The sequence below is a fragment of the Salvia splendens genome, chromosome 1, assembly GCF_004379255.2.
Source record: "Salvia splendens isolate huo1 chromosome 1, SspV2, whole genome shotgun sequence".
Lineage (NCBI taxonomy): Eukaryota > Viridiplantae > Streptophyta > Magnoliopsida > Lamiales > Lamiaceae > Salvia > Salvia splendens.
The window spans coordinates 15386374-15405559 of record NC_056032.1 but is presented as its reverse complement, the minus strand read 5'-3'; the positions used below and the strand labels follow the sequence as shown (position 1 = coordinate 15405559).

Genomic DNA, 19186 nt, shown 5'->3' with positions numbered 1-19186 from the left:
TCCACGGGAAAGGCACAGCAGGTGGTCACCGGCAGCGCCAAAGCACCACCCACCACAGCAGCTGCTTCCTCATCTGTTCTTCAGCCAGATACACAACCATGCCTGACTACACCGAACCCAAAACTTGCTACCAAATCGTGGGCAGCTGCTATTGCAAGTGAACCGAGCCGTGAGGGGGCATCCAACTCACCCCACCATGAGCAGTCCGAACACCCCAATGGAGGGCAGCCTAACATCCATTTTGGCCGCTCCATGGCTGATGTGCTTCGGTCGGGGCAGCCGGCGGAGGGTCCCATATTGCTTGTTCGTGAAAGAGTCGATAAGCGTGGCGAGGTCCGCATTGTCGACGGTAAACGTGCCTATTTTTTCGGCTAATGAAACTTCTATTCTTGTAGGCCGTTTAGGACCTGCCATCGTCGGCAAATTTTCACACTCCATCCCTCCTGCCCACCAAATTCAAAAGGCCTTAGGTAACCTCCATCTTGTGGGTGCTATGTCTTGGAATTTCTTGAACGCAAAACATATTTTTATCCAATTGTCTGATATGCGTGACTATGTGAAATTGTTAAATGGTCCTAACAACTCTCCTGTGTGGTATATTGAACATCATACCATGCGTGTTTTTAAATGGACACCTGATTTTGACCCTTTTTTTGAGATCCCTATTGTGGCTATTTGGTGTAACATTCTTGCTTTGCATGTGCATTTATTTGAGGAGTCCTCTTTGATTGCAATTGGTGAGATGCTAGGTAAGCCAGTTCAAGTGGATCGTGCCACTATTTCTAGATCACGCGTTTCCTTTGCACGTATTTGTGTTGAGGTTGATTTGTCGAGGCCTATTCCAGAGGAGATAGATATTAACATTGCAGGGAAACAAGTGACTTTGAAGGTGAAATGGGATAAGATTCCCCTATATTGTTCCGAGTGCAAGCACGTAGGCCACTCGGTGATGACTTGCTATGCTTCTGGGAAGCGCCCCATGCCTCCCAAGAGGGATTACACGCACGGACCGCCTGCACAGAACAGACCGACTCCCAACAGAGAGAGCAAGTTGCGACGTGCAGAGCAGCCCCTTGCGGCGACCTCCGCAGCTGGTAATCCTCCACAGGTCCAGCGACAGCAGCCTAGCGCGGGAAAGGCTACAGAGAGGCCTCCCCCAGAGGTTAGCCAGCCTCCGCGTCAAGTGAGACGCAGGCAGGAGTTGGCGGTCAGAGAGATGGCCCCCACCTCTGTCTCACACCCTGGGTCTTCTTCCGCAGTCGCAGAGGGTACACAGGTTGCTAAGGACGACGGTTTCATCGCTCCTAAGAGGAAGATGAATGCGAAGAATGTTGCTAGTCGACAGAGGTGGCGAGAGAAGCGCCGGGCAGAGAGACGGGCAGCCTCTATCGCAGCGAGGACAGTGTCAGACGGCGAGGGAGAGCATGGCATTGAGGTGGATTAGTCCTCGTCAGAGAGTGAGCGGGGATCTAGATCGCTCTCTCCTACACTTCGACTTGGGCTCGGGTTCGGCCCCCTAGCGATGGTGTTGCATGACAAAAACATGTTCGGGGCCTTGGAGGATTTCCCCTCAGATGATAATGAGGAGGAGGTTGATGCCCAGCAGGATTCGTCGATGACTGTTCCCTTCACGGAGCCAGTGATTCAGTACATAGGATCCACTTCCCCTCCCGCAGAGGGTTCACAGAAGAGGGCGAGGCTGTCGGCCTCGGGAGCTCGCTGAGTTTCCAATGTCTAGCCATTTCATGATCTGAAATGCCCAGGGGATAGCGAACACTACTACCCAAGGCACTTTCAAGAACATGATCGATATGTATAGTGTGTTATTTGCCGCAGTGCTTGAGCCTCAGACAGATCCCCAGCCTTCTTTCTTTAGTAGGCGCTTTGGGTTGCAGTTTAGGTGTTCGAACACAAACGGTAAGATTTGGATCTTCTCTCACAGGGATTGGCAGGTCGATGTGATTGATGACTCTGACCAGGTTCTTCATGCCCGAGTTACTGCTGCTATGTTCCCGTTTTCGATCTATCTCTCCGTAGTGTACGCTAAGTGCTCGAGGGAGGGGAGATACGACTTGTGGAATAAGCTCAGGGACATCTCCTTAGCGACTGACGGGGCACCCTGGCTTGTTGGAGGCGACTTCAACATCTTCTTGTTGGAGGAAGAGAGACAGGGCAGCACGACAGACAGGCACGGAGAGATGATGGACTTTGCTGACGCCGTCGCAGACTGCCAGCTCCTGGACCCAGGCTTTGATGGCCCACCGTTCACTTGGACGAGGAGTGGGCTCTGGGAGAGGTTGGACAGAGTTCTTCTAGGGGAGCACTGGACGACAGTCTTTGCAGCTACTAGGGTGACTCATTTGCCTAGGATCTCTTCAGATCATGCCCCCTTGCTCGTGCGATGCCAGCTCACTACCCAGACTTCGTGGCCTTCCTTTAGGTTTCAGAACATGTGGGTACGGCATCATACTTTCAGGGATGAGATCGCCAGAGTGTGGGCGGTGGAGACGGGCTTCTTCGGCATGCTCAATCTTCAGTTCAAACTCAGCAGAGTGAAGAATTTTCTCAAAGGATGGAACAGAGAGGTCTTTGGGAACATCTTCGAGAGGCTGAGGGAGGCTGAGGAGGCAGTTGCCGTTGCGCAGGCAGCTTACGACGGGGATCCCTCGGGAGCCCATAGGAGTGAGCTCAGCCGATGCACCGCTCTCTATGTACTCTGCACTAGGATGGAGGAGGATTTCTGGAAGCAGAAGGCTGCCATTCGGAGGGTGGCAGAAGGCGAAAGGAATTCCAAATTCTTCCATGGGTGGGTGCGACAGAAGCGGGTGAAGTCCCGGATTCACGCCATTCAGTCGAGAGGACAGACTCTCACGTCAGAGGACGACATCAGACAGTCAGCGGTTGGCTTCTTCCAGCAGCTGCTCACGACAGATGTTGAGCAGTTGGAGCAGCCGGACCTTGATCTCTTGAGCAGTCTCCCAGAGTCTGTGGACTGCGAGGGCCTCTGTGCAGTCCCCGACTCTGATGAGGTGAGAGCGACGGTCTTTGGCATCAGTGGGGACAGCGCCTCAGGACCGGATGGTTTCTCGTCACTGTTCTTCCAGCACTGTTGGGACATCGTTGGAGCAGAGGTGGTGGCAGCAGTGGAGGACTTCTTCTTGGGAGCCCCTATGCCCCGCAGCTTCACAGCCACGACCATCATACTCTTGCCGAAGAAGGCAAGCCCGGTGACCTGGGCGGAGTACAGGCCGATTAGCCTTTGCAATGTGACCAACAAGATCATCACCAAGATCTTGACATCGTGTTTGGCGCCGCTGCTGCCACTAGTATTGGCGCCGAACCAGAGCGGTTTTGTCAAGGGTCCCTTGCTTAGTGATAATGTGCTCCTGGCTCAGGAATTGATTCATGATATCAGCAGGTCGCTCATCCAGAAGGCTAACTCCCCTAATCTGGCCTTCAAGCTAGATATGGAGAAGGCCTATGATCGAGTGCAGTGGCCTTTCCTCCTCATGGTGCTTGAGAGGATGGGATTCCCGCCGGGGTGGATCAGTATGGTCAGGAGATGTATCTCCTCGTGCTGGTTCTCTATGCTTGTGAACGGGGCTTCGGCAGGTTTCTTCCATCTACGAGGGGACTTTGCCAGGGAGATCCGTTATCGCCGTCTTTGTTCGTGCTTGCTGCAGATTATCTGTCGAGGAGCTTGGACAGGCTTGTGGCCATACATCCTGATATGGAGTATAGATGTGCTCGACGCGCACCGGCCATATCCCATCTGTCTTATGCCGATGACATTATCATTTTTGTCAGGGCGCATAGACAGTCCGTGGAGAGGCTGGTTCATTGTCTTGACCACTATTTTGCCGTGTCGGGCCAGATGGTGAAAATTGGAAAGAGTCACTTCTATCTCTTTCAGAAGTTCGACTCTTGGGCGGCCGAGGTGGCAGAGGTGAGTGGATTCCAGCAGGGATTCCTCCCTTTCACTTACCTGGGAGTGCCTATCTATAAGGGGGGCTGAAGGCCGACTACCTTTTAGATATCCGGCAGAAGATGGAGGACCGGATTCACAGCTGGTCCCACAGACATCTCTCTCTTGGAGGTCGTCTTGCTCTGATCAAGAGTACCCTTGTCACTATCCCTCTTCACATCTTCCAGGTTCTGAAGCCGTTTGAGTACTGGATGAGGGACTTGGAGCTGATCTTGGCCAGGTTCTTTTGGGGCACGATTGGGGAGCAGAGGAAGATTCACTGGGTTAGCTGGAAGAAGAAGATTTGCTTGCCGTTGGATGAGGGAGGCCTTGGCATCCGTCGTTTTCGTGAGCTCGTCAAAGCTTTCAGCATCAAGCTCTGGTGGAGATTTCTCGCGCAGGATTCACTATGGGCGCAGTTCACCATGCGCAAGTATTGTTTCCATGCTGGTCGTGCCTTCATTTCTCCTTACTTTGTGCATGATAGTCCTATATGGCATCGTCTCACGGACATTAGGGGTCAGGTTCATGGTCTCATTAGGTGGTCCCTTGGCGAAGGGCGGATTAGTTTCTGGGATGACGTGTGGGTCGGGGATCTCCCCCTTAGGACCTATTGTCTGCCTGGGACTGATCTTCCTGCCGCTGAGGTCTCTAGGTTTTTGGCGTGATCATACTTGGCATGTTGATAAACTGCATGATTATTTGGCTTTGTATGGTGTACCTTTGCATGTGTTGGATCTTATCAGGGCTGTTCCGATTGAGGTGGGCAGGAGGGATGTGATGCGATGGAGCCTCACTGGCGATGGCGAGTTCTCGACGGCCTCAGCTTGGGAGATCGTCCGGACACGGTCCCCTAGACATTTCGGACTTCGCATGGTTTGGAATGCTGGGCTGACCCCGACCATTTCTATCTTCATCTGGCGTCTCCTCCTCCAGAGGGTCCCTGTTGAGTGCTATGTTCAGACCCGCGGTATCTCTCTCGCATCCAAGTGTCTGTGTTGTGTCTCTTCTTTTTCAGTCGAGTCTTTTCAGCATTTGTTTGTGTCGAGTCCGTTGGCGAGATCTGTTTGGGACTACTTCGATGGCTGGTTCCCCTATATTAGCACACACATTCACACGTGCACTGATATTGCACTTAGATTAGGATTTTGGTGGAGGTCCTCTACAGGGCTCCCACCTTGCACATCAGTTTCATCATTCCTTGCTTGGTATATTGGTTCATTTGGACGGAGAGGAATAGCTGCAAGCACCGCGGCGTTTCTTTTCGTTCTTCCCATGTTATTTGGCAGGTGATTCGGCATTTGCAGATTCTTGTGGCGGCGGGTGTGCTAGTCCCCCTTCATTGGCGCGGTTGCACCCCGACTGTCGACTTCATGCCTTCAGTTCCTCTTCGCCGGCGAGTTCTGAGGTCCTTGAGCGTGCTTTGGCATCCACCCGACGATCCTTGGGTGAAGCTGAACACAGATGGGGCCTTTTCTACCTCGACGGGACAGGCTGGTGGTGGGGGAGTGGTTCGTGGCTCAGACGGTTCTCTTTTGAGGGCCTTTTGCACGCCCCTTGTAGCTGCGTCGGCCTTCGAGGCGGAGCTTCTAGCTCTTCTTCATGGGTTGACGATGGCTATGGAGTTCTCATCACAGGTTTGGGTCGAGATGGACGCAGCAGCAGTGGTCGCAGTGTTCACTTCAGGACGCATGGGAGCGGCGGACGTGAGACATCACATGGCTCGCATTCGCATTTTGCTCTCACAGATGCAGGTTCGGTTCTCTCACATCCACCGAGAGGGTAACCGGGCAGCAGATTTTCTTGCAGGTAGGGGGGTCCAGACCCCTGCCATCACTTTCTATGATTCAGATACAGCGCCTCGGTACTTGAAGTCACTTGTGAGGATGGACCAGCTGGGCTATCTGAACTTCAGATTCAGATATCGAGATGGATGAGTATTTTTTGTTGTTATGGATTTTGATTTGTATGTTTTGTATTTCCTTTGGGCTTGGCCACTCTTTGGTCATCACCCAAGTTATTATGTATTTTATTAGTTTGTTTGCTAGATGGATAGTACCCGGCTTGTGGGAATATCCTAGTAGCTTAGATAGAGTTTTTGATATGTATCTCTTTTGTGGACCAAGTCACTTTTGGGCTTGGTCAATGTACGACACTTTATCGTTTGTTTTGATATGGACAGGTTGGGGGTCCGCCTAACCCCCCGCCGTAATGGTGAAAAAAAAAATCAAACTTAAGCACCCACTTAATTTTATAGTTTCAATCATCTCACTAACTAATTCAAAGTTCCAAAATCAAGCATAAGATTTACACAACTTCACTCCCTAACACTTTTAGTAGCCTAAATTCAAGCTCAATTAGTTAACCTAAAAATAGAAATGAGTTATTTTAATTGGGATAAACTAAAAAAAATGTGTCATCTTATTTGGGATGTAGGGAATAGTATTGAAGAAAGAGTAAATATAGTTTTGTATTAATTAGTGTTTTTTTTTTTTTAAAGAAAAAGAAAAATGACATGTTTTGTTGAGCAAATAAAAAATAGTATGACATCTACTTTAGGACAGAGATAATAATTACATATTTTTATTTAAATAAATTCTGCATCATATCTCATATATATATTTGTTATTTGAAAAATTCTCTAGTGGAGTAATAGAGGAGAAACATATCGTTCCCACACGAAAAAAAATCCTATATTTCAAATTTCGATTAAAATTTGATAAAAAACAATAATTAAACTAATTTATAAACAAACATTTTCACAAAAAGGAACAACTAAACGAGTATAATTTTCTTTGTTAAACAAAGATCGGGCTAGACAAGAACGTTCCTAAGACCATCCACAACGTTGTTCCTATACCGTTCCTATACCGTTCCTTAAACCACTATTTGAGGGCCCCACTGTACTTTTTTACTCCATTCCTTAACTAAGGAACGGAACCTGCAACCCTCCGTTCCTTAACCGTTCCTTAACCGTTCCTTAAATTACTATTCATTCAATTTCATTTTTTTATTTCCAACTAAATTCAATTAAAAAAACACACTTTATTAAAAAAACAAACACACTTTATTAAAAAACACACAACATTAAAAAAAATTACAACTTAAACTTAAAAAAATAAAAAGCACACAATTAAAATCCTAAAAAAATAAAAAGCACACAATTAAAATCATAAAAAAATAAAAGTACACAATTTTAATAATTTCATCCGCCAAAATTTGCCCAAATGTGCTCAATTAGATCATGTTGGAGTTGGGTGTGGGCACTAGAGTCGCGTGTCCTTGCACGAATAGATAATCGTTCTTGTATAGACGGATGCGCTCCACTTCGAGGCGGACTACTTGAGATGAAAATTGGGGTGGAAATAGAGAGGAATAGATGTGTGTTTGTGATTGAAATGAGTATGAAATAGGAGTATTTATAGAGTAAATAAAAAATAAAAAAAAAATACAAAACGGATATAAAAAAACGGTCACATTACCGTTGCAAAAAAAAAAAATTTTATTAAATTCGAATTTTTAAAAAAATTTGAATTATTGCGTCATCGGGACGAAGCCCACTCGCGGGGCAGCGAGTGGGCTTCACGCGTCGAATGGGAGGCCGCCACGCCGCCTCGGTGCGTGGCGGAACGTTTCGTTCCGCGTTCCTCCGAAACGGAACGCGACACGGCATAGGAACGGCATGGGCACGGAATGACGACGGAACGGAGCCTGCAACGCGTGCCGCCGCGGAACCGTTCCGCCGGAACGGCATAGGAACCGCAACGGCACAGCGTTGCGGGTGCCCTAAGAAACATGACATTACTCTGCGACAAGCAGCATTATACAGGGTTATTTGCTTATATAAATATATGAACTTTTGAGTCTTTTTCCCAAGATAAATAATTCTGATCAAATTAAAGTTCATGCGAGGTGCACTTGCATATTAGCATATGTGTGATGAAAGATCGCAAATCAATAGGAAATGTTATTAGCATGGAAATATGCTAACTTTCAAAAAAATTTCTTTTGTTGAATTTAATCAAATACATAAACTTAGAGATTTCCTTATTTTTCTTCAACGAACAATTTCAATTAAAATAATTTTTTTTAGAATTGTTCTAGTTTCACTCTTTTCTAAGTCATTTTTTTCTTTTTTTTCAAAGGAGGATCGACGATGGTTCCCCCATCTACCCCCAAAGTGACTCGGACCTCCGGCCTAACGGTTGGAGGTAAAACGTCTTACCATCGAGCTGCGCTTCGTTGTCGGGATGGGAAGGAACGAGTCAGCCAATCTTTCCCCAAGCACGGGTCTAGACCAGTTAACCTATCAACCCAATCAATGGGACGTCGTTAACCTATCTCCCCCAGCGCCTGGGTCCAGGCCAGGACTCAAGAACCCCCAGGGGAAATTTAATTTCCAAGTTGCGCCTCCCAAGGATCGAACTCATGACCTCTAGGATGGCGTGGTATCCTTGTCCTTCAACCACTTAAGCTATGGGGCTTGGATTTTCACTCTTTTCTAAGTCGTACTACTATTGTTTAGTTTTTTAGACAACAACCCCTTTTTTTTAATTAAGTTGAACTATGTCGAATGCCATTAATGAATAATGTTTTTATGAGAAATATCTAAGCATAACATATCTATATCTAACACCACTAACAATAACAAATTATCTTTAATCATCATAGCAATAATATTTTGTCAATAATAAATATATATCAGGTTTAAATAAGAAACTATAGTAAGTAAAAAAGGTAAATTGCTTAACTTTGACAAAGGTTTGGTTTTTCCCATCAACTTTAAAAGTTGCATGAAAAGTCATGAACTTTATCGTGTGTTGCAAATTTCCCAACCGACCCGACCCGATATATTTTTGGCAAAAACTGATCCTACGTGGTATGCCGGAGGTATGACTTATCCTACATGTGTAACAAAAAAATAAAAAACACCCCAAATCCCTCTCTTCTATAGTCTCCTACCTCTCTCAAAATAAAAAAAAATAAAAAAAACAAAGCACCCCAAATCCCTCTCTTCTTCTTCCTCCGGCAACGGTTCCTCTCTCCGTCGTCTTTGATTTCGCGGCTGGGCGTCCCCGATGTCCAGCGTCGTCGGTCTTCGTCACGCTTTCTCCGCTGCCAGTTCTCCTCCTCATCTCTGCATCATTTCTCTCTCCACATCCGCGCGCAGCGCTGCCACATCCGCCTCCGCCAAATTCACGGCGGCTTCAGCGCCGTCGCCGGCATCCCATCACTACCCTCTGTTCGGCCTCTCCCTTGCTCTCGGTTCTCTATTTCTCCGTCTCTTCTCCTCTTGCCAAATCCAAAATTAAATCCCTAAACATCACCCCTCTTCGGAATACTCGACTCAGGAAATCGGCAACCGAAGGTAAAGTTCATGACTTTTCAAGCAACGTTTAAAGTGGATGGGAAAAATCAAACTTTTGTCAAAGTTCATGAGTTTTGAAGCAATTTACCCTATAAAAAAATTATACTAGTAAAATATTTTTGATGTTTTTTGAGCATGTTTTTGTAAGACCGGAGGATGAAGGGTAGTGTTCACTCCGCCGCCTCCGCATATACACATTTCTCGGGGCATATACGAATACAATTAAAGATCCAAATACTCAAATAACAAATAGCGACGGCAATCAATCAACGGCGGCTCCTCGTAATCTTCCATAATCAACAGAGAAGAAAAGCTCGAGATCAGGTGGCTGGAAATACCCCTCTTTTGGAGGCAAAATGCGATGCTGCACTCTCTTCTTCCTCGGCGGAGGCGGCGGGCGGCACATTGGCGTCGGAATCCTGCGCAGCTCTTGCCGTGGGGTCCTAGCGTCTTCTGCCTGCATCTCCAGACAATTGTGTGATTGATATATTTAGCAATAAGTGGCATCTTTATTTATAGATAAAGTGATAGTCATTTTAATTTGGGAACTTCATCTCCACACTGACCTCATCAACAATCTTGCTCAGGAAGTTGAGTGCATCCACAAACTTGCTTCACAATCTTTGTTTTATTTTATTGTTTTTTTTATCTACTACTCCTAGGGACGGAACCAGAAATATAAATTAGTCGGCGCTAAAATTTAATAATAAAATAATATTATTTAAAATAATAATAATATTTAAAATTAATTTATTAATATATATAGTTCGATTTATTGTTTCATTCAATTTCTTTTTGTAAATAAAAATATGCAATCAAATTTAAGAAAACCTAATATTTTATTTAAAATCCGAAAACAAGGGATCATGTAGTACAAGTTAAGTTAAAATATGTATTACAATCAAAATATATCTATAAAAAGAATATTAGAATAAAAACTAATGTATCTATAAAAGAAATATTAGAATAAAAAGTAAGATATGTATTTTATTTAGATATGTTTTAGTTTGATTTTATGTTTTTTTCAAATAACTAAAAATAATTCAAATTACAAAATCTATGATATTGAATTAGATCATGTTTGTACTTAAAATATTTTATCTATGAAATTTTAAATTAAAGGTAAGGAGATTGAAAATATAGTGTGTGCAAACTTTATATTCTTTTAAGAATAAAAATTTGGAACATTTGGTGACAAGTATCCCACTGATGATTAAAAAGAAAATAAAATGGGAAGAAAAAAAAGTAAAATAAAATGGGAAGAAAAAAAGTAAATTAAAAGAAGAAATCAAAATTGTGAAAGAATTTATGATCGGCTGCTTGGCTGCATAGCATGAGGGATTTAATTGTGGGGTTTTATTGTTTATGTGATTAATTGTTTAAACTTGGGCTTGTTTTATTATTATAATATTCAATAAAAACAGCCTAATAAATAAATAAAATTAAAGGCCTAATAGAAAATTAATACTCCTACAAGAATTTAAGCCCATTTCATTCATCTTCTTCCCCAAAATCTGGGCGGCGCAGCTTCTCAACTTTGAACATTTCGCATTCGGTGGCGGGGCGCTGGGTCGGAGGGCGACCATGGGTAAGGCGGTTCCGAGACCGGCCAAGCCCCCGCTTGGCGGCTGGCCGCTGGCCGTCCCTGACTACTCCATCTGAAATGATGACCATTTTACTTTCTTCGTCCCGCAATAAGAGCCCTATTTGATTATGACACGGATTTTAAGAAATGTAAAGAAAAGTAGATTGAGAGTGTCCACAATAGGAATGACACTTTAGTGGACAAACCACTATTTTTTGTCCACGACCGCTTTTTTTTACCAACAGTCACACAAATCACATTACTTTATTAATTGTTTGTATATTTTAATTCAATTAGAATTAAAATTATTGGACCGAAAATAATTAGAAAAAAAACACATAATTTAATTTTTAAAAAAAATTAAAACCAATGACCAAACTTGTTTATTAGCTTTTTAAATAGTAATGGGTTAAACCAAATCATTTTAATCGGAGTAACTTGAACAAATTAATCAAAACCCATTTAAAAAAGCCCAATGCAATTCATATAAGCCCAATGCAATTGACCAAATTAATCATTTTAATTGGAGTCATCTTCTTCCTCGCAGCTTCTGATCTAATCTGCATTTTTTCTTCTTCTCGCTTATTTGCCGATGCAATTTTACTCATTCTTCTTCTTCTCTCTTCTCAAAACACCACAAAAATTAAGTATTTCAAATCCGAAAATGTAATAATAAAAAAAAAGGCTTCCGGTAGGCCGCGCAATAGCCCGCCGCGGCTCATAACCCCCCGCCCCGTCCACGCCGACTACTCGGCGGAAGGCTGTCCGCCCCTAACCGCCCCGGCGCATCCGGTCCTCCCCTACCGTGGACACTCTGAATAAGTATATCACTTATATATATTAATTTTATAATAAAATGTGAATGAAATAAGTTTGTTGAAGTGTGGTCTACTTACCATTCATAGTAAAAGTGAAATAGTACTCTTATTGTGGAACGGATCGAAATGACAAACAAGACTCTTATTGTGGGACAAAGGAAGTATATATTTTACTTTATACTCCCTCTCTGTCCATAAATAAGAGTCATATTTGATTATGACATACTCACTTCGTTTTATAATAGTGAAGTCATTTTGTCATTTTAATATTTTCTATAGTAGTGGAGACCGTAGAGTCATTTTCCTTTAGTAAAAGTCAACACATTCTCTCATTTACTTTATTCTTTCTTATTTTATTCTCTCTTCAACTATCTACCTTTTTCATTTCCTATTTTATTCTTCATCTATTAACTCACTTAACATAACTTTTCTTATATTGTGTGCCGAAAAGAAACGCATCCACTGACGCAGAACAGAGATAGTAGATTTTAAGAAATGTAAAGAAAAAAATGGATTGAATAAGTTAGTGAAATATAACTAAAATCCGGAAAGCTAAAAGATTCATTACTATAAACAAATCAAGATTCAAGCGTCAGTAACACCACGGAAAAAGCTCTAATCTATCAAAGAAGAAAATGGCAACACTATATATGAAGATGCAGAAAACTCGTAAATCCAGAAATAGGCCAAGGATGATAGGTTATGCAGAAAACTCATAAATCTGATACAAGGAAATGTAAATTTATGGCTATTCTGTGAGCCTGCATATATTGCTCTGTAATGTGGTTGCAGATGAAATCGGTCGAAACAAAACGTTATCGTTTCCGTTTAAGCCTATACCACGGGCCTTCTTCAATGTCTTTTTGCCAACATCAAGAAATATTACATTACCTATCAATACATGAAGCCGTTACCACGCCATTTTGTTGCTTTCCAGCCACGAATTTCCCGATAGATTACGACATTATCAACAAACGAGCATCGATAAACTGTTATCAAAAGTGGATGTTGAATTTATAAACTTGTATAGCTTATTAGTACCTTGCTTCTAACAAGTGGATGTTCGACATCTGATGCACAAGCCTGCACGAACAGCGACCAGTCATCTGGCCTTTACTACCAGTAACGAGTTGAGTTCAATCAGCGGGCCTCCAAGAAGAGAGCGCGTATATGATGCGCCCTTTCCACCCTTGCAACATCCAGTGGCCATCTTCGTCGATCACAAAATCCTTGTGGTAGGATGACTTGACTTTTCTTCTAGCCATTTTCACTATCTCCCTGTCCAGCGGAAGCTGCACGAATCCAGCTCTAGTGTTCCGGATCTGCCATTGCTTGTAAGTCTCTGGTCTATCGATCCTATCAGCTCCTTCACAAGATATTACGTTCACAATGCCTTGTCCAAACAGCGTCTTCTCAAGAAGCATCCTCTCATGAATCTCTCGGGGAATAATGGTGTCGAGCATGTCAAAAAGGGACGAGAAATGAAACATTGCCTCCCGGAATCTTGTAATGAAGAAAGGGGCACTATACGAGCCATTCATAGCCCCCTGGACGAAAACGGCAGGATTCATCTTCCTGATAAGGCCTAGAACAATATTTCTCGGGCTATTCACTAACACACTCTCATCGAGAAGACTCCTGAATCTGTTAATACAGCTTACCACAAGCAACTCGTCTTTCTCTATCGTAAGATCGCCAAGTTTTATCGTTTCCCATTTTTTAGCAATCGCGTTGAACTCAAACGGAACTCCAAAAGTGTCAGCATAACTAGACAAACGCCTCCCGGTCTCTTCAACCCTTGCTGATGGCCGGAAACCTGGACACGGAAGATCAATGCCAGTGATACGAAGCTTTGGGGGCCCACCGGGTCGAGTAGATAGACGTTGCATAAAGCTAGGCCATTGGAAACCATAGAGAATGCCAAAATCGACAATGTGGAGCTTCGTGACTTTCTCAGAAACATTCATGATGGTTTTATTAGCAAAGAAATTAGATATCTTCCGAAATGGACAGGTAGCAATTAGTATATGATAGGCCTTGAGGATGTCAGCAGCCGAGGTAGGGAACGTAGGAGCACGAGCATATGTGAGATCTCCATATCCAGCCATGCGTGCCTCGAGGCCATCAGCAAAGTAAAAGGCAAGTCTCTGCATCCCATCCCCAGCCGGAGTAGCATGTTGTCGAATCTGCTTCAGGTAATCATATGCTGTCCCATGGTCATCAACTGCAACGGCTTGTGCACAAAGGCTCAGTAAGGTTCTCAAATCAACCACACTTGTCCTTCCTCCTTTTTTCTTGCTCCCACCATTAACTCCCTCTGAATGATCCTCTTGTGGAGTGCTTTTAGTTACTCCACTCAATTCTTTACGTAGCGCAGATTCGTTCTTTCCTCCACTGGACAGAAGAACCATATCAAACATGTCACCACTCACATCAGTGTCGGAAGAAACGGCTGACTGCTTGCTGCTCCTTTCCTCTAAGGTCTCATGATGGGGATTCTTCTTCCCCCTTGGTATATCAGGGGTCTCTCTCGACTCATCATTAATAATACTCATAATCAAGTTGCTGCCACAGTCAAGAAATTTATTCGCTTCTTCAGCTCCCTTCATGAATTGCATAGCCAACTCTTGCTCGCTGAACACATCAGAGATTTTGAGAGGGCTAACAGGTGAACTAAAGGGCCCATCGGCTAAGGTAGCATTGCTAGACGATGTAATGTACAATGACCGACAAGTCGAGTGTGGATCATTGACAGTAATATTATTTCCATTATAAAACCAATCAGGAGAAAACGACTCTACATCACTAGGATCATAAACACTACCTCTTGACTCTTCAAGAAACTTGCTTTCGACACCCTGATCCGGATTGGGAGCCTGCTGATTATCGCTCAAAGCAGGACACTGCTCTCCGAGAACCTCATAGAACGACTTCTCTGCAGCTTGAAGAGCAGCAGACTCTTGAAACATGCAAGTTTCATCTTCCACTTCCTCTTCCATGAGGATGTGGTTTATGAACTTGAGCACTTCATCTCTAAAATCGATATCCTCTGGTGACTGCACCCTGGTGTCGAAACTGAACTGGTTCGACATATGCCTGGAATTATCAGTTCTGTTCCCATTTGAGAACCTATCACTAATCCTCAGATCATTGATCAAATTTGGCGTAGGAAACACATGAAGGGCTTCTTTGTTTGATCTCATTCTTGAAATTGGTCCACTAATACTGCTGAAATTCTTATCCATTACTTACACTCCCAACAACAAATTCAAGAAAGAAAATAAACTACAAAACTAGAATCATATAATATGAAATCATAACCTCCTTTAACATATATTACAACATCACCCCTTTTCCCCTTACCACTGCCTGTAACAAAAGTCAAGAAAGTTTCAAGACTACAAAATTCACAAAATCAAAGTTCAACCCAGAATATAAGACCCTCAAACAATATTACCCGACGATAAAAATGAAGTTTTTAATTCAACTAAATCAAATTAAAATTGAAGACTTATTATAAAAGGTAAAAATGAAATCTTGATTTCAAATATACTAACTAAAGAAAACCCAGAGAATAATAAGCTTATAAAGAACAGATAAAACTTTCAAAAACCTTGGACGTACATTAATCAAAACCAGAAATTCAAAATCCTAAACCTGAAAAGGACCTACTTGACATTTATATACAAGCACAAATATATACACACGTGATCTCTCCGATATGTTAGAAATAACAAAACTAAAGAAGTAATAACTACAAATAAGTGAAGACATACCTTCCAAGAACCAGAGAAGACTGAGAGAGAGATAATGGTCTTTGAGAGAGAATAAGCTAAAATGCAGAAAATGGGTCTGCCCCCTCTTTGTGTCATATTCCATGGTGTAATAGCACAATAAATAATTACGTAAATAAGGAGCATACACATCGAGTGTAAGCTGGTGACGTAGCCATTGATGACATAGCCAGAATTCTAACGATGGAGGGCACATATTATTGTTAAAGGTGGGAAGTAAGTATTTATGTAGACGACAACAAAAGATAGAGACTAGTAATGGAAACTACAAATATACTCTCTCCGTCCAATAAAAATATAAACATATGATACACAAATGAACATAAAATTAATAAAGTAAGAAAGAGGAAGAGAAGAATACTTAAATTAGTGATTTAATGGTGGTATACTTAAATGAACTGATATGATACTTAATGAAAGAAAGAGGAAGAGAAGGAAGAGAAGGATACCTAAATTAACTGATATGATCTTTCAAATGATCAGAAACGTTCTTGTCAATATGCTAAAGAAGGAATACATAAATATGGAACCGTTCTTTTAATGTCTGAGGACCATAACCCTAGCTTATATTCATAGAAAATATAAAACCCTTTATTTTCTATTTAATCCATCAACAAATAACAAATTTCATGGGTGATTAAATACACTTTAGCTCAAACTTAATTTTTAATGGATCAGTTGTATTGGGCACTTGAAAGATAGTCATGCACGTTGTATTAGTCATGTGTAAGCCCAAAATTCTAATAATCTCTCGTTTGGGCAACGCATGACACCAATTAATAAATGTGTACAAATCGAATGAGCGCTCAAAATATGTTATCACGTAGTGTTTTCCCGAATGATCTTATTATTAACTACATCAGCATCAGACTAGAGATGCTCAAGGTTTATGGTTCGGGTGGTTAACCGCGAGACTGTAACCGCAGTTACTGTTTCGAAGCAGAATCGTGAGATTTAACTGGAATCGAATCCATCACTTTTTGAATCATGTCCGGTTCATCTTCGAAAATTCCGGAACTGAAACTGTGTCAGAACCGCTAAAAACTGCAGGAAAACCGTGAAACCAAGCCGGAACCGCAAAAAACCACAAAAACCGGTGGTTCAAAACCATGAAAACTGTTAAAAAAAACAACGGAAAACCGACGGTTCGGAACCGAAACCAAAACCAGCGATTTTGAAACCTTAACTGTAACCTCAAAACACCCTCACGGTACAGTTCTAGTTCGGCAATTTCTAAAATCGGAACCAGCGGTTCAGAACCGTAACCACCTATTCTAGAACCATGGGTATATCTACATAGGACTAAAGAGACAGTCATCACATTTTTCGTGATTAAACTCATCAGTAATCACAGATACAAATATAATCAACAACATATCAATTATGTAGTGTAGCGTGAAATTACATACAAGGTAAGCATACATGTCTATTTTCAACTGGTCCTACCAAATTCTTAGTGAGATCAAACCAAAACCAAAACCAAAACAAATCACAAGTAATGGACAACACATAATACTTTATTTATGCAGATTTTTCTAGATAACAAATAAAGTTGCTAAAAACCATATTGAGAATATATGTTGCAATATATAATGTATCTCCCAAAGTGATTGTGGCAATAAGGAATGAGAAAACATGCTCATTACCATACCTTTTAGAGTCTTATTTTCAGTCTTTCAGCTACACCGTTCATGATAGACGACTCCGATATGGTGAACTGAGGGACAATCACACACTCTTCCAAATAGAAAGTAAAAGGTCGTTGGCGTTGTTCACCTGAGCCGTCATTTCTACCGTAGTATTCGCTACCACTCTCATATTTGACTCTCTTAATGCTTTTGTTGAGTTGAAGTCCAACTTCGCCTTGAGTATTTTGAACTTCTCTATAGCGTCAGACTTTTCATAAATTAAATATAGTTACCATATCAAGAACAGTCGTCTATGAATGATACAAAATATTGTTGATCATTCCAAAAAGGCGAAGTGAATGGACCTCAAATTCTTGTATGTATCAATTTTAAGACATTTGTAGCTCTATTGATACCTAACTTTTTATATTTGATCTACTTTTAAATAAAAAGGTAACATCTCAAGGTACCGAGCAAAACGTTCATATAGTCTTTGGACAATAATATGAACTTGTAAATGACAACATCTTTATAGTGATCAAACATTAACAATATGATCATTTCAAGTAGTGTCCGTCTTTGTGTATCACACTACTTCCACGAAACTCGATAATTGTCATGTGTTTATCACCACGTGTATGTGTGTATCTCGTGCCAAATATTAATTCTCCTTGCAGCCAACTAATATCGACATTAAATACAGACACACATCATCATCCCAACATTCGCAATAAACAAGTCTAGACAAGAAATGTCACTTCGGCGACATCTTGCTTCAACAAGTGTATTTTGAATATAAGTAAAACTATAGGAACATGAGATGCATCAAACAATTTGAATTTAAAAATTTAATACCGAATACAAACGCTCGCCAACGAGTCGATGGGTTTCATGTCCCTTGCGAACTCAACGAGTCGCTAAATCTTGACAGGCCGGCCACTCAAGTACCTCCCCAGCAAGCCGTCGGGTTCATGTTCCCTGTGAACTCAACAAGTCTCTAGTAAATAGGTGATTTTGCATAACGAAACAGGTCAAAAATATTAACTAAAAGCCACTCAAAATTGATTTTCTCATACGTAAAACAAACAATTACAAATCATTTAAAGTCAAAACCAAACCAAGTTCATTCAAGAAAAATGATAAAGTTTTATCGACAAAACCCTAATTTATGACACAGATTCACAAGAACATCAAGAACATTAAACCTTAATCGCCGAACAAGAATATACATCTTGCAAAGTTCTTTACAGAATTAAAATTAACCAAATACATAGACATGAATTGAATTCTCAAATAACTTCAAATTCTCAATTAGTTGACCAAATAATTAAGAATAAGAAAAAACGTTAAACAACGAATTGATTCTCAATTCATATAAAAACTAATCTCAGCGTGATTCTTAATTCATAATGCTTAACTAAATAGGTTAGCCACAACAAAACTGAGACATTTATTCCAGTCTCAATCATGATTAAAGCAAATAGAAGACTTTAGAAAAAAGAACAACAATGAATTAATTGACAATTCATCAACGTACAGATTCATAATAAACTCACGCGGACCATTTCTATCGACAATCATATACATTCAAAATAATTAAAATTGGTGGTCGTATGTATACCTTAATTGGAAAATACTCCAATACCGCAAAACCCTAACTCCGTAATAAAAAGGACTATGGTTGAAACTTGAAAGTGAGGGTTTGCCTTACTATAAATAATGCAATCTAGCTCTCATTTTATTTCTTAGATTGTGTCGTTGATAATTTTCTAAATTATTCAACGTTGTTTATTTATGGAAGAAGTGTGTGTGTGGACATCAATTTCTATTTTTATTGTCATCTTTTATGTAAATGGGGTACCGATTTCCTTAAAAAGCGAAGGCGGGTAGTTGGTGGTGGAAATCTTGAATATTTTTACAATATAGTTATCGGATAAGAGGAGTGTTATATTGCTAACTCAATATTTAATTGCTAACTACAATTAAATAATAGCAATTAGATATTTAAATCAATGGTCTACATCATCAG

At 41.6% G+C, this 19186-nt stretch overlaps 1 protein-coding gene across 3 annotated transcripts; it reads right to left on the bottom strand.

The window, feature by feature from the left end:
- Window positions 1–12273: 12273 nt before the first annotated feature.
- LOC121743930 (scarecrow-like protein 14) lies at window positions 12274–18967 on the bottom strand. Of its 3 annotated transcripts, none has more exons than XR_006038346.1 (3): window positions 18779–18967; window positions 12777–18135; window positions 12274–12626 (listed from the first exon to the last, which is right to left on the bottom strand). XR_006038346.1 is itself a non-coding variant. In XM_042137351.1 (3 exons), the coding sequence occupies exon 3, from the start codon at window positions 14936–14938 to the stop codon at window positions 12872–12874; it is 2067 nt and encodes a 688-aa protein (XP_041993285.1). In that variant the 5' UTR covers window positions 14939–14963; window positions 15512–18135; window positions 18779–18967; the 3' UTR covers window positions 12274–12871. The 3 variants fall into 3 exon arrangements, 2 of the variants coding, with proteins under 2 accessions (XP_041993285.1, XP_041993276.1); XM_042137351.1 differs by having other exon boundaries at window positions 12274–14963; window positions 15512–18135; XM_042137342.1 differs by having other exon boundaries at window positions 12274–17425; window positions 18013–18135.
- Between the last annotated feature and the right edge of the window lie 219 nt (window positions 18968–19186).